This window comes from Dendropsophus ebraccatus, chromosome 4, assembly GCF_027789765.1.
Source record: "Dendropsophus ebraccatus isolate aDenEbr1 chromosome 4, aDenEbr1.pat, whole genome shotgun sequence".
Taxonomy (NCBI): domain Eukaryota; kingdom Metazoa; phylum Chordata; class Amphibia; order Anura; family Hylidae; genus Dendropsophus; species Dendropsophus ebraccatus.
Window position 1 is genome coordinate 67,187,976 of NC_091457.1, and position 22,250 is coordinate 67,210,225.

Below are 22,250 nucleotides of genomic sequence, written 5' to 3' on the forward strand. Positions count from 1 at the left end.
GTTCATTTTCAATAACAGACTTTGCTGCCCTGATTAAATGTGTACCCAGCATAGAGCAAATATTGACATACACTGCAGGAAGCAGATACTAAAGAACCATTGTTATTTGTACACCACACCAAGTCTGCCTGGAGGCCACTAATGTGTCCAGAGCAGGAAGAGCTGATATTTACCTGAGAGGAGATTCCAGGAAATAAATATGAACTGATCGAGATTATTGAGGTGGGCTGTGTGGACTATGATAAAGAAGGTTTATTGCCTGTATCAACTTGTGGGAGTCTGGCTATTCTAGAAGGCTTAAAGGGGCTATGTAGAAATAGGAACACCATGTTCTAGATACAACTCCACACCTGTCCATGGCTTGTGTCTGGTGTTGCAGCTTCGCTGATGTGAATGGGACAGAGATGCAGTACTACACACAACTAGAAGACAGTCATTTTGCCAAAGTCAGCAGGTTTGGACAACTTTAGTCTAAGGTGTATGGGCACCTTGGGAGCATTCATCTAGGCACCTGGATCAACCAACTATCTAATGTGTTTGATAGCCTTCCAACTCCCCTGTCGGGAGAGAGATGGTTTGTGCATATTGGATTTAAGCTGCCCGCTCCTTTTGTTTCCCTAGGAGATAAACTGCATCCAGAAGTGTTTGGCAATGTCTTTCTCCCCTCTCCCCACTGCGAGAGACGCTCACTTGCCCAGCCAAGTATGCATGTGTATAGAGGGGATTGCGTGAGATAGCCGTTATTTCATCTGCATGGCCAGCGTTGGAGGTATAGGCACTAAAAATAGGAGATTTTTTCTTTTGAGATGCTTTGTTTGAAAAGGTGGACATAGCCTCTTAAGATGTAAAGATGTATATTTTTTTGGATGCAATACAATATTTTCTGTGTCCAGCTGCCCATTCATTTGCATGGATTGATTAAACATAGAATGATATGAAGATTCGTCATTGTGAGACCACAGAAACCAGCTCTTCCAAAGTTGTACTTACTACTTTGTTCTTCCATTCTAGGCTGCCAACAGCTATCTGAGAGACCAGTGGTTCCATTCTTTGCAGTGGAAGGTGAGTAAAACATAATTGTCAGAAGAACCTGTCTAAATTGACACAATGTAATTCTGCTTTACTTATCCTGTACTGATCTTTAGTTTACATGTGCTATACTCTATTCCCATCCAGGTCTTCTGATACATAGTTACCAATGTATGTTACTAATACAATGTTAAATCATTTATTTGCAGACCTTTATATAGCTGTAATACTCAGTAGAGTTAGTATGGAGAATTCTACTATACACAGTGCTAGTATTGAAATAAATTGCAGTGTAATAGATTCTGACAAACAGGGATGGGGACATTCAACCCTGTAACTGTTGCAAAACTACAATTCCTATCATGCCTGGTTTCATGCCTACATCAACTGTGGTTTTGCAACAGCTGGAGGGCCGCAGGTTTCCCATCCCTGTATAAGTTAATGAGGCTTTGCAAAGTGCCACAGCTATCTTTTCAGAGAAATGTAGAGGCCAAAGCTCATATACCCATAGTGTTCTCTCCAGAAGTGTCTCTAGGAAAAAACGTTCCCCTTGAAATGGTGTTGTTCACTTTAATACACTTATAAGACCAAATAGAATGAAGGTTCCAAAGGATGAGGGGAAAAAAAGAATGCAGTTAGAGATCCTATGACGCAACTTTAAAATCTATCATTAAAATTTTCTCTGTGCTGCCAAACCTTACTGCTCTTTTTGGCCTAGAAACCTGTATTTTCTGTATAATGACAAGGTATGAAGAAAACCCTAGTAAAATGAATTCACTGCAATCTGTGTGGCGATCATCTCTTCCATGACGAAGGCTTGTTGGTGTTTCTAAAGACAAATCAAACTCTATTGGTATTAATGGCTTTGGCGGGGAACTCCACTTCAAAGCACCATTCCCACCGTAATTTTTTTTCAAATTTAAGTTTAGATAGGTTAGACTCTTATCCCTTTAATAGCCAGACTTGATAAGGTTTTTCTTGTCTTTTATGCTTTTTTAATTTCTGGGCTCCATAAGAATTGTGTGTTTGCATTGTTTATTATACAGGTATTTTGGACAAAGTTGTTTCTATAAGTTAGAAACCAAAAATTTCCCTTCACCAATACATGAACGCCTTAGACAACTGCTACTTACATATACCATCCATCTTTTTCCCAGTAGATGTCACTAATTATGATCATAGGTGAACGAGCAAATGCTATGTTCTACATTGACCACATTTGGAGCAAATTTGTTTTGTTTGCAGTTGCATAATAAAGGTTTAGTTACACAGATTAAGGTTTGGTCTGGCATGTGACCAGAAACCTTGGTCTTGGTACTACAATAGCCACAGGAAACCACATGGAAAGAGTTGGATTTATTAAACACATAGAAGTGTATTTCTGGGTACTGTTTATATTTCTGGGAACCTAATTATAATTGTCATATTGCAGCAAGGTACCAACCATAAGTGAATTTATTAGGTTGCAGGTCATTAAATCCATTACAATGATTTCTGTTATATGGGCCATGAGTGCCAAACTAGGAGTACCACCACTGTTGAAGGCCTATAGACCTATGATAGCAATCCCCATAGTACCTGTTAGTGATGCACGATGCACCGAGATATCGATACTAATATCGATGTTCGGGGCAAAAAAACGGTTCGGTACCAGGATTTCCTGGTATCGATACTTTATGTTAAGATGTGCGATAGCGCAGCTTAACATAGAGTATAGTGCAGAGAACACGGCCGGCGGCTATCTGAGCGCCGGCTGTTTTCTCTGTGTGCTCCCCACCCCCCGCGCGGCTCACCAACTCCTTCTCCATGCTGCCTGGTCCCGGTGTCATCTCTCTCCCCCACGCGGCTCACCAACTTCTGCTCCATCTCCATGCTGCCCGGTCAAGCAGGTTAGTGAGCCAGCGTGCCACAGCACATGTGTCACGGCCGGGGGTTAACCCCACACTTCCCACCGGCCGACCCCTGGTCTGCAACCTGCGCGGGCCGTCCGGGTACGGCACTGTCACTAATGGAGCGGTATTTATACTGGGCTGTGCTCCGTTGTGACTCCCAGCCCCCGCACACAGGCCGCAGCCTCCTCACGTCTGCGGCGTACGGAGCAGCTTGGATGCTGCTGAGTGCTGACACTTCACAGCGGCATCTAAACAGTTACACCGGCTATTTAACTGTGTAGATGCCGCTGTGTCAGCAGCATCCGAGCCGCTCCGTGCACCTCAGCCGATGGCTTTGGAGATTGTCCCGTAATGAGGAGGCTGCGGCCTGTGTGTGGGGGCTGGGAGTCACAACGAGGAGGGAGGGAGGAGTGATGCCGAGACCGGGCAGCATGGAGCAGGAGGTGAAGGTTCTGCTCCACTACAACTATTACTATCCCCAATGTACTATACTAGTGCTGGGTCAGCACTAGTATAGTATGTTGGGGATAGTAGTTGTATAGCTATGTGTCAACCATACAACTACTATCCCCAATATACTATACTAATGTTATGTGTCAGCCATACTACTACTACCCCCAATATACTTTACTTGTTTTATGTGTCAGCCATACTACTACCCCCAACCTACTATACTGTGCATCTGCCATACTACTACTACCCCCATCATACTATACTGTGCAACTGCCATACTACTACCCCCATCATACTATACTGTGCATTTGCCATACTACTACCCCCAACATACCATACTGTGCATTTGCCATACTACTACCCCCAACCTACTATACTGTGCATCTGCCATACTACTACTGTGTGTCAGCCATACAACTACTACCCCCAACATACTATACTGTGTGTCAGCCATACAACTACTACCCCCAACATACTATACTGTGTGTCAGCCATACAACTACTACCCCCAACATACTATACTGTGTGTCAGCCATACAACTACTACCCCCAACATACTATACTGTGTGTCAGCCATACAACTACTACCCCCAACATACTATACTGTGTGTCAGCCATACAACTACTACCCCCAACATACTATACTGTGTGTCAGCCATACAACTACTACCCCCAACATACTATACTGTGTGTCAGCCATACAACTACTACCCCCAACATACTATACTGTGTGTCAGCCATACAACTACTACCCCCAACATACTATACTGTGTGTCAGCCATACAACTACTACCCCCAACATACTATACTGTGTGTCAGCCATACTACCTTCCCAATCTCGCACAGTATACAGTGTTTGCACCAAAAAAGTCATATATGCAAACTCGGTACCAATCAAAGCTGCAAATCACTGCGCACTAAAAAAAGACTCTCAGACAGCCCTACCGGCTGAAAGATTTTAAAAGTTATGGGAATCAGAAAACAGCATTATATTGAATCAAGTATCGAAATGGTATTGAGTATCAAAATAAAAAAGTTGGTATTGGTATCGAACTCAAAATTCTGGTATCGTGACATCCCTAGTACCTGTATAATTTTGGTTATCTGTCTTAGGGCCATATTACGATACAATTACGATTGACATCCCCATGTAAGTGACAGCCCCCTTAACCCCCGCCGGCCAGAGCATACATTGCCTGCTCTACGATCCAGGTTGCATCGGGGGTTCCTGGCTGGACGTCCCGCTTAACCAATCAGTGCGCTTCCCCACCGTAAGCACTGATTGGCTGAGCGGAACATCCAGACGCCTGGGAACCACTCGAGCAGGCTGGATCATGGAGAAGTCACTAGGGGGTTTCACTTACATACTCACAGCGGGATGTCAATTCCATTTCATTCAAAATGACAGGCAAGGGACCCGCAGCAGTTTGTGCTGCAAATTCACAGCGTGACATCGGCTGCGGATCCGTTACGTGTGAAACTGCTCTAAAACTGGATATAATACAACAGAAGGACCTGGGTATTCCGGTTACAACATCAACTTCAAGCAGCAGCTGCACAAGCAAAGAACATTTTAGAGTATATTAAAAGAAAGATGAAAACTAGAGATGATCAAACTTTTTTAAAGGGGTACTTCAGTGTGGGGGCACTCACTCACTCCTTCACTGACTGGCTGAACGGACCTGAGACGTCACGTCTCGGGCCCGCATCAGACACCCGGAAGCGTCCGGGCACTGGAGCGCCGTGATGCGGGACCCGCCGCTGGAACCGGGGAGGTGAGTGGACGTCTTTTCCCTCGGCCACCTCGTTCCCGGTCCCAGCGCAAAAGTGCCCCCACGCTGGAGTACCCCTTTAAAGTTTGGTTCGTCAGGTTCATCGACCTTTACCATAAAGTTCAGGTTCAGCCAAACCGTAAACAAAGCGTACTAAAACAGCTAAATGATTGCAGGTGTTTAGCTGTTTTAGTTTTGTTCCTAAAAATTTGCTAATTTATACTGTGTCCCCCTCAGGTGCCAAAATCCTGTTCAGCTAATCGCTGACTGAGACAGGACAGCGTTGCGGCCAGTGATTGACTAAATAGGCTGTCACTCTTTACTCGGTTGCAGCGCGGTCCCGTTTTAGTCAATCAATGATTGGCTGAGTGGGATAGGCACAGCCTGTTAAGCCAATCACTGGCTGACTGAGACAGGAGGGCGCTGTGACCATTGATTCAAGTAGTGGGCTGTCACTCTTGAAACAAGATATGTAATAGTCTGGTTTCGGAATAGACAGAAGTGGAAGTCAGTCTTATTGTTGCTATTGTGTTATGACGTGTTAACTGGCAGTATGCTATCATATAAACTAGAATCTATGACATCAGATTATTGGTGCTGCTGAATATGCTTGATATGATGACAGTAACTGAAGGATGTATGAATATAATGAAGATTTAACTTTTTAATTATTATTGTACCCTACCCATTTAGAGGCTTATCTGTGTACTATAGTGTTACATCCACACAATGGTTATCGGTTTCAAAAGGTAATCTACCATGGGTGCCAGTCTGTTTCTTTATCTCCATGCAATAGACATGTGATGTCCATATATACTGTAGCCATGCCTAAGGGTATAAACACACACAGCGTATATGTAGCAGATACGCAGCAGATTTGATGCTGTGTTCAGTTATTTAGATCTAATCTGCTTTGTATCTGCTGCGTATCGCAGCAGTAAATACGTAGCGTATACGATGTGTGTGTTTGTACCCTTAAAGCGACTCTGTACCCACAATCTGAACCCCCCCAAACCGCTTGTACCTTCGGATAGCTGCTCTTAATCCAAGATCTGTCCTGGGGTCCTTTCAGCGGGTGATGCAGTTATTGTCCTAAAAAACAACTTGTAAACTTGCCGCCCTGTGTCAAATTGGTGTGGCCTGGAATGTCTAGGCCTTCTTTGTCCCTCCTCCCCACCCTCTTCAGCATTAGGAATGCTCCTTAGCAGCATTTGTCCTAATCATCACCTGTCTGAACACTGCACATGTTCTGGATAGTTAAGGCACCTGTGCAGTGTTCAGATAAGTAAGGGGCATTCCTAATGGTGAAGAGGGCAGGGAGGAGGGCATAGAGACTCTAGGCCACTCCAATTTGACACAAAGCTGCAAGTCTAAAAGTTGTTTTTTAGGACAATAACTGCATCACCTGCCGAACGGACCCCAGGACAGATCTTGGATTAAAAGCCGCTATCCGAAGGTACAAGCGGTTTGGGGGGAGGGCAGATTGTGGGTACAGAGCTTTAACAGTGCACAGTTTTCTGCACAAATAAACTGATGCATGGTTGGGGTCGATCCTGGTTAATCCAGGTTCACTTGTGTTGTTTTTGATAGTTTCTGAAGTTTATAACCATAGATAGATAGATAGATATGTGAGAGGGGTTTGCCGATGCAGACTGTATAAGTTCCAGCCTCTGTCACCATTTAGTAAGCGTGTAGGGCTGTTATTTCTCATGCGCAGATCACTCCCAGCTGCATGTGCTTTTCAAGCTATTGTAATTCTAGAACCAAGGCCTCTCTGGTCATGTGCCATACCAAGCATTAATCTCTGTAACTAATGGCTGTGTGCATGTGCCGAAGGCCTCAAACACAAAAGGATGGAAGTTAGACATGCACTAGATGGGGAAAATAAACAGCATGGCTTTCCTGTAAGAAGAAAATAATAAAATGCAACACACACACACATCTATCTATTTATCTCTCTTCATGTGGATGTGAATGTGGATGCCTGGACCATGATCAGTATAATGAAAGAGCACTAAATAGCATAGCTATGGCTAGAATAATGGGACAGCACACTAACCAGAGCCCACTTTGGTGTCTCTCATTGCATTCAAGCAATAAATACTGCCTAAAGCCCCTGTTCCCCATCTCCTGCCATACCCCTGCGTTTTAGAACCGCTACTTTAAGAGTGTTATATTTTATGTAAAATAAATAGAGCTGCTTAATAAAATCTGTGTAGAATCCAGAACAATACAGCCATGTGTATTTTTGATATGTGTCAATAGACATGGCTGCTTGACGAATGGGTAACTTATTAACCAAGGGGGTTCATAGTGTTGTACTGTACTTGCATATCTGTGTAGGCATCCATGACCTAATCAGGCTTGTATTCGCTACATTAATCCTTTGACATAAGAACAAGTAATGTACATACAATGTTTTCGATCATGTCTCCTCCTCTCATTTTTAGAAAGTCTTGTAACCATACATTCGTAAGATCACCAACACATAGACATATATGACATGTTGCTTTCTTGCAATGCATTAAGATCTTGTTCACTCATTCCCGGGAAAGCTGGGAGACCATACATGCCAACTTTAGGAAGTGACTCCATGCCATGAAAAATGTTTTTGTTAAACCCACCCATTTATAAAGGGCCCCCCAACTATGGCATCTGAATCAAAAGCAAAACATTTTATTCTCCTCATCGCAACATAAAATAAATGATTACAGACCATGTAGATACTTGCCATCCTTGTAATCTTTATCCAGATGGTGACCCCGGGTTTAGGACATTACCTGTTACCAGGAGGGAGACTCCTGGACATTGTGAAGAGTTGGTGATAGTGAGTGATAGGAATCAGACGATCCTTACAATTCCCTTGGTTGGTACACTGCTTTCTCGGTCAACTGATTTGTTAAATTTCATCCAGCTTTCCCGGAGGCATCTATAACCATCACAACAGCTTCTAGTTACTGCAGATTTTTGCTTGTAGGAGGCAGTGCTCTATTAATAACAGGTGGATTGTTCTGTTGCTCAGCGAAGCAGATCATTGCTGTTTAGAGTCGACGCTGAATAACATTCTACCAGTCAATAAAATATTTATTCATATTTATGTGAGCCTGGTCCGTCTCAGGGTGATTGCCTTTGTAGATGTATGACTTTCAGACAACGGCTAGAAAAATATAGAGATGAGGATTTATTCTCTCTTTGTCACGTGCTTCGGCATGTGACAGCAGGGACCACAGCAACCAATGAAACCAGCACAGCCATTTTATAAGATGCAGATCTTTTAAACGCTGATCAAATATTTTAGGGGGATAGCAGCAAGCAGCGTTTTCTTGTCTGGCTGATATTAGGGAGCCTTTAATGGTCCCGCTGCATTGCCTGGAAAGCTGGCAATATCGAAAATCCAGAGAAAGCATCAGTGTTCTGCATCTTACCCGGTAAGAGCTTGTGGGCACTTTTAACCAGTTCACAGCCACAGAGGGTGATTCTATAGCATTTGATGGTAGCACATTTACATTACTGGTAATGGGTTCTGTCATCTCACTAACCAATCTTTTTTTAAATTTTTTTTTTTCTTTTAGCTCACAGTTTTTGCAGTTCATTTCTTTAGTTTGGAAGGCTAAATTACATATTTTTGTAGAAGACATGATCTGTTTGCATGGGAGAAATAGATAGTGTGGGGGAGAAGTTATGCATGCTCTTATCTGCTAGAATAATGACCAAATATATGGCTATCTTTATCAAAGTGGTGCACGATCTATAGTAAACGATTGTCTAATGTAGTCATTGATTACCGAAATGGTTTACAGATCTGTTTACTTCTAAGTATGCCCGTGGCTCATGACTTTTTTAAAAAAAGTTCCATGTCCTATATTTTGCTTGATTTCTAAGATATATTTAAAGGTTGAAGAGCATTAGTGGGCAGCGACTTGATGACAAAGGTCACAAATGTTTGAATAACCACAAAAATTTGACACATGAAGCTAGACACACTGGCCTCATAAATTCTCCCTTCTATTTCTAACCTAAAGGCAGTGATCAGCAACAGTGAGGGTCCATATACACAGATAGCTTCTGACAGATTATCTGCCAAAGATTTAAAGCCAAAGCCAGAAACAGACTATAAACAGGGAACAGGTCATAAAGGAAAGCCTGAGATTTCTCCTCTTTTCAAATCCATTCCTGGCTTCAAATCTTTGGCAGATAATCTGTCAGATAATCTTTCTGTGTACACATGTAGCAGTGCTGAATTAATTGTTTAACTCTTAATACGCTTAATTGTTAATGCATTATTATAGGGCCACATTTAATTAGCAGCCTCCGTAGACAACTTCTTAGGTTTCAGGTTCCTGTGACATCACAGGGATGTCCCCTGAAGAGTAAATAGGCTGCTACAGGGAAATAAGTGTGTGTCAGGACAGTAATGTATCTATTGATTCTAATGGACCCTTGTTAGCGTGTAGAACTGGACATCGTTTTATTTAAAATGTTCACCTTTAGAAAAATAGATATTAAGAATGGATTGGTCAAATATATTGAAATAGTTTATAAGATACCAACTCATTCTGGTTAAAAAAAGTAGCTTAAACCAAGTTTCCTCCAAGTGAAAAATGTAAAAAAAAAAAAATGGTGCAACCGGCGTAAACTACTAAAAGATATCACAAACTGCTTAAAAAATGAAGCATAAAATTATACACCCTGAGCAAAAGCACAGAATATGTCCGAATAGTGGCGCAAAAAGAATCATATATGTGCCCCTTTCTTTTTATTTCTACCCGAGACTGTTTCTTCTGTCATTGAATTAGTTAACATGTGGGCCTCCAGGTGATACCTTGGGTATGATCATTTCTAGACAGCTGTATCACCTGGGCAATGCAGGATGTTGTTGTTACTTGATCTCAGACTGTCGGTCACATTATCATCTGTCTTAAGACAATTTTTCATTCTACCTGCATTGTTTGGCACTTTACAGTGTTACGTGTAGTCCACAAAACTAGAATATAGAAACTCTGACTTAATGGCATGCATTGGCAGGGAATGTGGTGGAAATTTTGTTTCACATCCAAAAAGAAAATCTAAAAATGTAAAAGTAACATAAATAATGATAAAACTATAAAAAAAAAATTATAAATGTTCTCATAAAACATGTAACTTGACAGTAGAAAAATAAATGGTTTAGGTGCTTGTGTTGTCTTTGATTCCATTTATATATTTTTATTTAATTATGTTGTGCCAGACTGTTTTCATGTGATGTATGTGCCAGCCACATCTGATAAATGGTTATTATATGCCAACTTCTCATATATAACTTCTCTGCCATAGAAACATGCAGTATACTTTTTTTTTTTTAATTGCTCCACTGAGGTCACTTAATTCTCTGCTGCAAATTCACTCCTTATTTGTGTGGATTGTTTTTATGACCTTGTTTTTTAATTGATAATCTAGAATTTCTCAGGATTGGTAGCAATAATGAAGTAAAACTATTTTTTTGCATTGTTGCTCTAGTGCATTTAAAATATAAAAAGAGGCAGCTTAATGACAAGTTTTGTTAGAAAATGTTTCTCTGGCTCCTATGAACACTTATGTGTCTCCATAGTAACAGACAACAATCTTTATGTAGTCAGGTCCTGCAGTCATTCTCTTTTTAATCTCTCTTCTACCTAGTAGGTAGGTAAGCAAGAAGTAGTGGCAGATGGAAGGGAGTATGAGTGCAGTACAAGAGAACAAAGGTTTATTTGTTGTCTGTTACCATGGTGAAGTAAAAAACAGAACAACGTCAAATCTATAAGTAAAGACTACTGCAGCTGCTACGTTTTTCCTTTAAAAAAAAAAAAAAAGCATTAGGACAAAAAAATTTGTGAAATGCAATTGTTTAATTTAGCATAGTCCTAAAGGAGTGCATCTTCTTTAGATTCTGTGTAGCTAATTGAGAGGGATTTTTTAGTATGTTTATTTAAAAAAAAAAACATACACACGGATGCCTCATTAAAGTTTAATACATAAATAAAATAAATGTTTTAATAAAAAGCCATATAGGGAAATAATATAAAAACAGGTATTAGGCATCATTGCATTTGGAATAGTGCATGTAATATGGATAAAGCCAATCTGTCATCCCCTAACCTCTTAAGGCCCTATTACACGGGCCAACAGCGTTCTCCGCTCGCTGATGCCGCTATTCCACGCATCTGCAGCGAGCGGGTGAGTCCAGGGGAAGCTGTGTGTGTGTGTGGGGTGGGGTGGGGGGGGTCTGCCCGGGTGATCGCTGATAGTCGGGCAGCCCATAGGATATAGCGGTGGTCTGCTGCCGCCGCTCCTATTCTGCGGGGCGGCGGCTGCAGATCGCTGCTATATAAGCCGTTTGTCTTTCCACATGTTGAAAGACAAACTACTTCAATGATCAGCCAACATGAACGATGTCAGCTGATTGTTGCCTCCTATTTCACAGGACGATTATCAGTAATCCTTCCGTGGAATAGGGCCTTTACAGAGCTATACATATGAGTAAAAGCATTCAGAGCATACTGTGTTGCCTGTTTCTGTGTGTTTTTATTTTTTTCATAAAAAATGTCTTTGTTAGCGCAGTATTTGGCGCATGGCAAGGAAACAAAGCCTATCATTCCTCTGTGCCCTAGCACCACCACACCTTACTGTGCTGTTTGCCCAGATCTCATCACATATGCAAAGAGGCAGACAATACAGCACATTGAGATGTGGTGGTGCTAGGGCCCAGAGAATAGGCCCTGCCCCCTATACATAGCCCTTCCTCCCTGACAAACCCCCTACAAGCAACAAAGGGATGTATTATTTAATTGTCCAGCAGGGTCATCAGCTCAGTAGACAGGGGGTGACAGATTTGCTTTAAAATATTGGTTATACTGCTCAGTGAATGCCATAACGCCTAGCCACCCACCCTAAACTGGTGTTTTTCCCTTATGAACCTGCCCCTTAAAAAATTTATGAAATCTAATCAATAGGATGTGTACCCCAAAATCCTACCTTTGAAAAATACAAACAAATGCAAACAAACAAGCTGTTATTATGAAGACAGAAAAGTTATGTGTTTCTGAAATTCTTTTTATTCTGTAAGTTATTCCTAAGGTTACATACCTCGTCTGAGCATAAATATAATGCTATGTAGAATTAAGAGTTAGGCTATGTTTACACGCTGTACAGACAACGACCGTTGTTTAGCATGTTCCTACAGCTTATATTTCCGTAGAAACATTTTTAGCTCAATATGCTGTCCCTGTTTGGGTGTGTCCTTAATAAAATTCCATTTACTTCAATGCAAAGAATGCGTCAAAAAAGGATAGTCTGTTAGACTATTCCATCCACCTGATGGCCCCAGTACTTAGCAGTGTAGGGACCACCACCCAGTTGTTGCTGGTGGTCTAGCGCAAGATCGTCAAATCAGGGACAGAGGCCATGGGTGAGATTAGGTCATCCCTACCCCCAGTCGTGCTTTGTTACTGATATAGGGAGGTAAGGCTTCACCCTTTTTTGTATTTTATAAATATAGGTCTTGGATTGATGGAGCATAAAATATATTAATAAGTAACATTTTTAAAATCCGTACAAAAGTTCAATAATGAAAATTTTATTTATTTATTTTTTTTAAAGCTGGAGTACATTTTTTTTTTTTTTTTTTACTCCACAGCCGTGCTCATACAGCCATGTCAATTGAAAAAAATAAAAAAAAGTTATGGCTCTCACAATTAAATGATGAAAATTGAAGAGTAGGCCACATCCTAAAAGGTTTAAAGAGGATGTACCACCCGGTACATCCTCTTTAACCTGAACCCACGGATCGATCGGCGCCAGCACGGGGAAGCCGGTGACATGGTCCGTTTTTCGGACCGCCGCCCGGTTCCCGTGCGCGACGCCATTCGATCCAGCGGTCCCGGACGGTGCTGAAGCACTGGAGGTCGGCCGGGCCGAAAAACGGACCGCGTCATCGGCTTCCCCGCGCCGGCGCCAATCGATCCGGGGGTTCAGGTTAAAGAGGATGTACCTTGTGGTACATCCTCTTTAAAGAAGCATCAAACCTTAGGTAGAAATTTTATAAAACCCCAGGTTATAGGACACCAATATAATTTTGCATATATGAAAGTGTTTGGAGGTTCCCAGAAGTGAAGACTATTTGAGATAATATGATCATGCCAGATATTTTTCTGAACTTCCTGTCAGTAGTATAAAGTCAGAATTTCCTCTGAAACCTCTGTTAACCGGGAACATTAGTTGCAATTTCCCTTCATAATAAATTTAGACATTAAATTTAAAATGTTTTGGATTAGGCCAGGCTCACATATACTTAAAAAAACCCCAAAAACTGACACATTAACAGATGGTAACGACAGATGACACTTAATGCAGAATCTGTTTCCCGTTGACTTTTTAATGTTTTCCAAAAAGTGTTTGGTTATGCAGCTTCACCTCAGTTACTTCAGTGAAGCTGTGCTGCAATACTTGACTTGCCACATGGGCAGGTGTGGTGCTGTTTTTAAAAAAATAAGTAGCCATGTTTTTCCAATCCAGTACAGGAACCGCAGCAGATTTGAAGTTGGAGAGTCAAAGCAGATCAAATCTGAGCAATTAAATCTTCTGCAGATCTGCTGTGGATCCTGTACGTGTGAACGCACCCTTAGCATAATGCATACAGATTTTTATGCCTTCTGAAGACTGGACATCTCACAATTATGAGAAAGCATATGTACTCTGATGAAATGAAATGTGATTTATTCTAAATAACAATGCTTCATTTTTCTCTTACAGAAAAAGATCTACAAATACAAAAAGGTTCTGAGTAACCCGAATCGTTGGGAGGTTGTGTTGAAGGAGATTAGGTCCTTGGTGGATATGGCACTGACATCTCCACTGCAAGATGACTCCATTCACCAGGCACCACTAGAAATTGTCTCTAACTTGCTATCAGAGGTAAGTGCAGTAAACCGATTAATTTACTCATACCAGTATGAACCATTCTACGTGTGAGAAGGTATGTTACCGTACCATTCTCAGTAGTCTGCTATTGGAAGTCAGGACAACAACTGCAAATTTTAAAGTTTTTTTTTTTCAAGTTATCAGAGCCAGGTACTGAAACATGTTTTTAAAATCTGTTTCTACCTTCTGAATGTAACTTGTAGCTGTTTTAGCAGCATTGATGCGTTATAGCAAACCCCATAGGCACAATAGGCACTCTCCCGGTGTGTTTAGTGACCTTTCTACGAGGTTATTCTACAGGGTGGTGGGTGGGGAGGGAGTTGTGAGCACCAGCGTGTACCTTTGGTATGTTATATACTGGTGTCACCTTTCACTGTACTCCTGTATGTGTTGATTAGACGGTGATGAGAAATGATTTGTACAGAACAAGAAGTCTCTGCTTAGTTGTAGACCTAGTGGCTAAAACAAAGTCTGCAAAATTAAATTAAAATATAGATAGGAAAAAGAAAATTAGCAAAAAAAAGCAAGTCAACAAAATTTCTTAAAAAGAATGTTTAATATAAAAACTTAATTTAAACCATAGTTCATCTTCTGATGAGACATTCTCTTTAAAGTTTAGGAACATATAGAGTAGTTGACTGAAAATTTCCATGAAAATACCTCCTCTGACAGAGACCTTTCCCAATGATCCCAAAAGATTAGTAATGTGTCACCAATTTAAAATGCATAACACACGAGAGGATTACAGGCCCCTACCATTTAAACAAATTTCTGACATGCCATGGCGACATGTCAGAAGTTTGTATGAATCGGGGTCCGAGTGCTGAGACCCCTGCCGATCGTTAGAATGAAGGGGGCAGAAGCACGCAGCAGCACACACTTTCTGCCTCTTCATCTCTACCTCACTGTTAAAGTAGCAGTCAACAAACTTACAATGGAGGCCTTTGGATCTTCGGTAATCGCTGTACCGGAACTATAGATCTTCAGTAATCTATGTACAGGAAGTTCCATAGGGCTCCATTATAATTCCATCAACTGCTACTTTAGCAGTGAGACAGAGATAAGAGGCAGAGTGTGTGCTGCTGCGCGCGTCTGCCCCTTCATTCTAACCATTGGTGGGGGTCTCAGCACCTGGACCCCGTTCGATATAAACCTCTGACATGTCAGAAGTTTATTTAAATGATAGGTACCCTTTACCCCTTATACCACCCAAAATGTACACTTATGAAAACTTTCTATGTAAATTCATCCAACTGTTAACAATTCATCATATACACATCAGACCAAACATTGTTAAGTGATATGATATAACCTACTTCAGTATATAAGTAGTCGTCTTAATAGTAATACTTTAAACAGGTTACAGTCACTGGTGGATTGTGACTCACTCCTTTTAGGCTGTCAATAAAATAAATTTCCTTAGTTCATTGTATGTAAAGAACGTTTGCCCCATCGAGGAAGCAACATTTTAATATGCCTTGGCACAATTAATATTGTACACAATGATGTGGCCAAAAAAAGGAACAATTTGTTTTTCTGTGCTCCATCTGGGACTAGTTGGGAATCCAACGATTTTCGTGTTAGCTGTAAACACTTCAGTCTCTTCCGTTCACATTTGACGGCAGAAGGCCGAAGCAACAATTATATTGAGTATTAAGTCATTTTTAGAACTGCAGAGATCATTCATATTCTCAAAATAAGCCACAGGACAGATGTTTTGGCAATGTTTATGGGGGGGGGGGTGGCAATAAAAGTGTTGGGTCACCCTTTGGTTAATATTCAATAATATTGGGGGAATTGCAATTTTTTATATAATGTTGTTATAATGCTGTTCCTTTAGGAACAGAAGGATTTATATGTTTGCCCATACAGTATTTTCTTATTGGAAAAATAATTTTCTTGAAATACCTCTCCTTCTTCAATTTTTTTTGGAGTCTGATGGTATAGCTTTTCAGCTTTCCACTTATTTGTATTAAGCTAGGTTTAAATGAAACCCCCTATGAAATTTGTTGCTATTTACATTTTGAACTGTGCCCAAAATACACATGTGAGTCTGTAGGGCAGTCACTCCAAAGACGCAACTTTGAGGATCTGAAATATCTAGGCACATCTTTAATATAAATTAATCAAGTGTACCTCCAGGGCTTTTATCAGAAATGACTATGTCCGTCTGAGCATAGAGTGGACTCTATGGGATGGCGGAGAGTCAAGCGGGAGGGGGTGAGCGTCAAAATATCTTTGAGAATTACTCTGTGTGCATATATCCTAAGTGTGGAAATGAGCTTACTTGACAAATGTCCTAAACACTGTTTTGTGTCTGTCTTTGATCTTACATGTTTCAGTTTTGCCATGATGTTTTCCAAGAGAGATAATTGTTGATAATTTATTCCTGCAGAATATTAACCTAACCACTCAGGAGCACGAGAGCATAATTGTGGTAAGTGAAGACATTTATAGAACTGTGTTGGCACTTTACATGTTGTTGGGGATCATGGTTGCAGGGTCCCACTTTACATATGTGAGATATATATATGTGTGTGTTTTTACATTCTTCAAAACAGCCCACTTTTGCTTTGATGGTCGCTTTGCACACCATGTTTTTTAACTGTTTTAAAGGAGTTGCCAGAGGTGTGACCACTTGTTGGCTGCTATTTAGAGATGAGCAAATCTGGAGCATGCTCGAGTCCGACTGAACCCAAACGTGCAGCATTTGATTACCGGTAGCTGAAGTAGTTGGTCGAAGCCCTAAGGCTATCTGGAAATCATGGATACAGTCATAGGCTGTTGCTATGTTTTGCAGGACTTCCTAGGGCTGCATCCAACTTCTGCAGACACCGGTAATCAAATGCCGCATGCTTCGTTTAGGCGGACCCGAGCATGCGCGAGAGTCACTCCTATCTACTGATTTTCCTTCACTCTACAGTCCAACTAATTTCAAACCATTTCAAAACTTGGTTAATGTGGCACTGTTTCGGTGCACTTTGTAGTTATATCCTTAGGCTAGTTGGGCAGTTTGGAGTAATAGGGGCTATACCCCGTCCTCAGTGCTCCAAACCTCCAGATTAGCCCAAGTATAGAACTACAAACTACATGGAAACTGTGCCGTGTCCAAAAGGGACACATCAGCAAGTAAGTCATCCGATGATAGTTTTTGTAGTGTTATGGATTGACAGACAGACCTTCATGTTTTGATGGACAGTTGTTTCTCCATACTTATTTCAGTGGATAGTGGATTAGAACAATAGTTTAATAGGACTGGATGGAACCAATCCCATCTCTGCACAACTTAACTGATGGTCTTAAAAGTAGTAAAATATGCTTTTCTTATGTAGAGCATTGCTTAAAAGAGGTAGTGCGGCATTTAACATTTATTCACTAAATAACACACATTACAAAGTTATATAACTTTGTAATGTGTGTTACTTAAGTTAATGACCCCCTTCCCCGTGTTCCCCCCACCCCGGGAGTGTGGTGCATTATACTTACTCAATTGCTATTGACCCGGCCGCCATCTTGGGTCGACAACATCATCTTCGGGAGGCCGGCTGAACTGCTCCAGCCATCCCTCATGCCAGCCAGCCCCCCTCTGTCGTGTCATCAGCTGCTCAGCCCCGATTGGCTGAGCACAGTTATGCTCAGCCAATCGTGGCTGAGCAGCTGATGACACAGCAGAGGGTGGCCGGCTGGAGTGGTTTGACCGGCCTCCCGAAGAAGACGTCGTCGACCCAAGATGGCGGCCGGGGTCGGTGAGTATAATGCACCACACTTCCGGGGTGGGGGGAACACGGGGAAGGGGGCCCACCTAAATAACACACATTACAAAGTTGTATAACTTTGTAATGTGTGTTATTTAGTGAATAAATGTTAAACGCTGCACTACCCCTTTAATAAAGTTATATTACTTTTAATATAACATAGTTAAAATAAATTGATATTTTTTTTATTCATATACCAATGGAGTGGCAGTAGTAAGGGGCAACACTAAATGTTAATGGCTTACCTAAGGATAGACCACCAATGCCAGTGTCCAGGGAAACCTCTAAAAACAATTGTTGAACAGTTTCATGTTATTTTCATAATGAATATACACTCACCGGCCACTTTATTAGGTACACCATGCTAGTAACGGGTGGTCTTCTGCTGCTGTAGCTTATCTGCCTCAAAGTTGGACGTACTGTGCGTTCAGAGATGCTCTTCTGCCTACCTTGGTTGTAACAGTTGGCTATTTGAGTCACTGTTGCCTTTCTATCAGCTCGAACCAGTCTGCCCATTCTCCTCTGACCTCAACAAGGCATTTCCGCCCACAGAACTGCCGCTCACTGGATGTTTTTTCTTTTTTGGACCATTCTCTGTAAACCCTAGAGATGGTTGTGCGTGAAAATCCCAGTAGATCAGCAGTTTCTGAAATACTCAGACCAGCCCTTCTGGCACCAACAACCATGCCACGTTCAAAGGCACTCAAATCACCTTTCTTCCCCATACTGATGCTCGGTTTGGTGTATCGAAGCCTTAGATTCTAGAATCTGCTGCCCAGTACCTTCTTCCAAGTTTGAATGTATTGTTACTTGTAGTAATATGATAGCGTTCTAATGAAGGCGAGAAGAGTAGCGGTGACCTTCTTTATATTTACAGAACCACACTTGGTTGCCTGGTTATGGGATAATTAGGTGACCTGAGTTTTCTGAAAGTTTGACAGTTGTTTAAAAGAAACAAGAAATAAACCTCTGAGCTTGTAAAGCATCATCTGTTGTTCCTTAGTAATGGAAAATGGAAAAACACCATCATTTCTCGAGACCTGTGTTAGTCTAGTGTGCAGCCTGAAGTGTCCGCATTAAACGCTTTCTGTTTGGATAAAGTCTTGAGAGTTGCACAGCAGTGTTATGCTGTATAATGGTGATAATGCCAGTTTCTTCAGCTGTCCTATAAAATATAGAGCGGGCTAGCAGTATTGCCCACTGATCCAGTATGTATCCAAATATTTACCTGGGCCGTGTGACCTAATATCACTAGTTGGTGACTACACTTTAATCTTTTTTCTGTTCCAAACCAGCTAAGACCCTATTTACCCCACATTTCGAGGCTCAGTTGCTATTATACACTGGGATACCTTCAAAAGGTTATTTGTGGGACAAAAATATATTGTAGACTACACGTTTATGTCCTGCAAACAGAATATATATGTCTGTGATGCAAACCAAACTCGGTATGCCACAATATACATTTTAATAACTTTTTGATTATATCTTGCATTAATACTAGCAATGAATCCCTAAAACTTGATGTTAATGGGGCTTGCCACCCACTATTATACTAAAATAATTGTGCATGGCCCTTACAGTTTTGTCACCTGCAGTTTTACAGGAAAGATGGCTTCCAGAATCTTTCTTAAATGTCTTCCCTGAGTTCTGATATTAAAAAGTATAAACGTGCAACTTAGGGCCTTATTACACCAACAGATTATCTGACAGAATTTTACAGCCAAAGCCAGGAATGGATTTAAAAAGAGGAAAAATCCAGTCTTTCCTTTTATGGCCTGTTCTCTGTTTGTAGTCTGTTCCTGGCTTTGGCTGCAAAAATCTGTCAGATATGTGTTTGTGTAATAGGGCCCTTACACTGTACATTTACATGGTGTGTCCTGCATAAGTCATGTACATGTCATGTTTTACCCTTTTTAGGCTATCGCTCCACTCTTGGAAAACAACCACCCTCCTCCTGATCTCTGTGAATTCTTCTGCAAGGTAAGACCAAAATTCTCATCAAATCTGATAGCCATAACCAAAGGGATGAGTTACCTGGACTAAAATGTATGCATAAGATAATAAAATCAGAGCCTGGTACAACGTCAATCATGCAGGTGTTTAAGAACATTTCGGTCTCCACCGCCATTTGTAATTGTAGATATTCTCTCCCTGCAGCACTGTAGAGAGCGCCCCCGTTCCATGGTGGTCATTGAGGTCTTTACTCCAGTTGTTCAGAGAATCCTCAAACATAACATGGTTAGTATTTCCTTAATCAAATGCTAATGTTGGTGCATGGGTGACATTTAATGTTGAACAAAATACTTTTATCATGGCTTAATACTTGTTTCTCCAAGGTTCCAGACAAATCTTCAGACAATTTATTGTGTTGCCTCGTATTGGCAGAGATTTGCTAGCTGAAAAATCGGCATCTGTTGAGATCCCCTAGTTGTCTTAGACTAAATTTGACCTGCTCAAGCTCATCATAAACATAAGACAGAGGTTAGATATCTGTAAGATCCAAAGACTCATTTGATCAAAGTTAAAATTGTTCTTATTGAATGGTTAATGAGCAAAATAAACAGTATCAATGATGTCCATTATTTGTGAAAGTGACTGTGCATGCATAAAAAAAGCCGCATTGGTTGTTCAGGATTTCTGGACAGTGCCCATAGACAGATGACTAATCCCTATTTTTATTGTCCAGCCCCCATATATAGGAGTTTAGATTACAGATGACAATTTCGGCTTATGCTACTGGTGGTCCAAACCTGCAAATCCAGCATTTAAAACTACTTGCTTGGGTGAATGGCAGAAACTTTTGGTAGCTGAAATAAATGTCTAGATCACAACCTAGACTGGAAGAGGGTTTTTTGGATGTATACTTCCTTTTATTAGTGCAGCTCTAAATTTGAAGACTGTTCATTCTTTTTGGTTCTACAGCAAACACAAAGTAGAAGGAGGCTTTTAGCATAATAATGTTGCTGTAAAAGTGACTTTTTTTTAAACTTTTTTAAACAGAACAGCTGCACAATCTTTGTCTACCAACTCAGTCTTACTGACAGAGTCTAAAGCCAGAGATGTCTTTCTATGTTTCCTATGCTTAAGAAATTGATCTGACTTTACAATTACACAGAACAGAGTTTGTTCTAACTGGGGATGGAGGACAGAAGTGTTAGTTAAATAAAACAAACTTTAAAAAAAAATATATTTAGTTTAATTTGCAAATTTACCCTTTGTCTGGTTGTTGGAGAACAGACAATTATGTTAAGTCTAGAGATGGAAAACCAATTACAGTTATATCTGTTTCAATGGATGCTGGCAGAATCAAGGTGGACCTCTATGATGATGTCATGCTGTCATCCAGTTTTGGGATGAATTCTTTTTATATCCCATTGTCCTTTATGTTCAGAGATATGATGTGATGGGGCCAAGTTTTTTCTCCACTGGTATATCCCAGCATGCCCCCCAGCCTGGCCAATCAGTTTCTATTGTAGTATGGTTGATTGATCTTTTCTTAGTTTAATCTGCAACGTGTGCCAGGCCTGCAACGTGTGCCAGGCCATGTCTATGGTACAGTCTACGTATTGTTGCCCTCAAGCACCATCTAAAAATCCAAGACCTGTACAAAGCAGAGTGTTACTTCTTCACTAAATAATGAGTCATCCACTCAGGGGAAAGTGGTCCTGCAAGGAGTATTCAAGGGGGAATCCCTACAACACGTCATCAAACTGATTGAAATGTAAGAAATGACTACACAACTTTCATGGACAGTTTCAGGCCTTATGGACTAAATGGAGATCATAATACAATGTACCAATCACACAGATCAATACTGACAGATGTCCAAAAATGGCTACCATGGCTTTTTCTAGCTGACTCCTTTAGTTTGAATGTATAATTCGGCTGCAGGCCATGTTGTGACAACTCTGTAAAAGCCATTGGATGTTTGTTTTGTTACATTTTTAAATAGTTAAAACATAACCATGGTTTCCATCATAGACATAGATAGACTCGATCTACTATCTCCTGTCAGCTGTTACTTTTTTTTTTTTCAGTAGTACATTAGAGGACTTTCGTCCTGTCACTTTTTTTTTTTTGCCAGATGTTCAGGTTTGTGTTGATAAACTCTCCGCTTATTGTCCCTCTATAATAGGATCCACCCTGTGTCATGTTTTACAGGATCATCATGTTTATAGCTGTCTAGAGAAAGCTGTCGGGAGAGGCGAGTGAGTGTTTTTACAAGAGCAGGTGACCATATGTCTATAAAGAAGAAAGGCACTTTCAATAAAATGTGACCCAAGTTCCTATCAGACCAGTCTAATTCCATCCATTGTCAAATATTCATTCATTTGGCACTGCAAAGGTTTGGGTCACATTTTATTGAGGTATTCCATTTTGAAGCTGGGCCAGTAGTTTTCATCATTACAGGA

At 40.9% G+C, this 22,250-nt stretch overlaps 1 protein-coding gene across 4 annotated transcripts in view; it reads left to right on the forward strand.

Moving 5' to 3' along the window:
- The window catches only part of CMIP (c-Maf inducing protein), a 137,001-nt gene that overhangs the window by 69,508 nt on the left and 45,243 nt on the right, over positions 1-22,250 (forward strand). For all 4 annotated transcript variants that reach the window (XM_069966008.1, XM_069966009.1, XM_069966010.1 and 1 more), the window contains exons 3-7: positions 1,012-1,062; positions 13,913-14,074; positions 16,476-16,517; positions 19,756-19,818; positions 19,996-20,076. In XM_069966008.1, the coding sequence (XP_069822109.1) occupies positions 1,012-1,062; positions 13,913-14,074; positions 16,476-16,517; positions 19,756-19,818; positions 19,996-20,076 (399 nt within the window). The remainder of the gene's footprint in view (positions 1-1,011; positions 1,063-13,912; positions 14,075-16,475; positions 16,518-19,755; positions 19,819-19,995; positions 20,077-22,250) is intronic.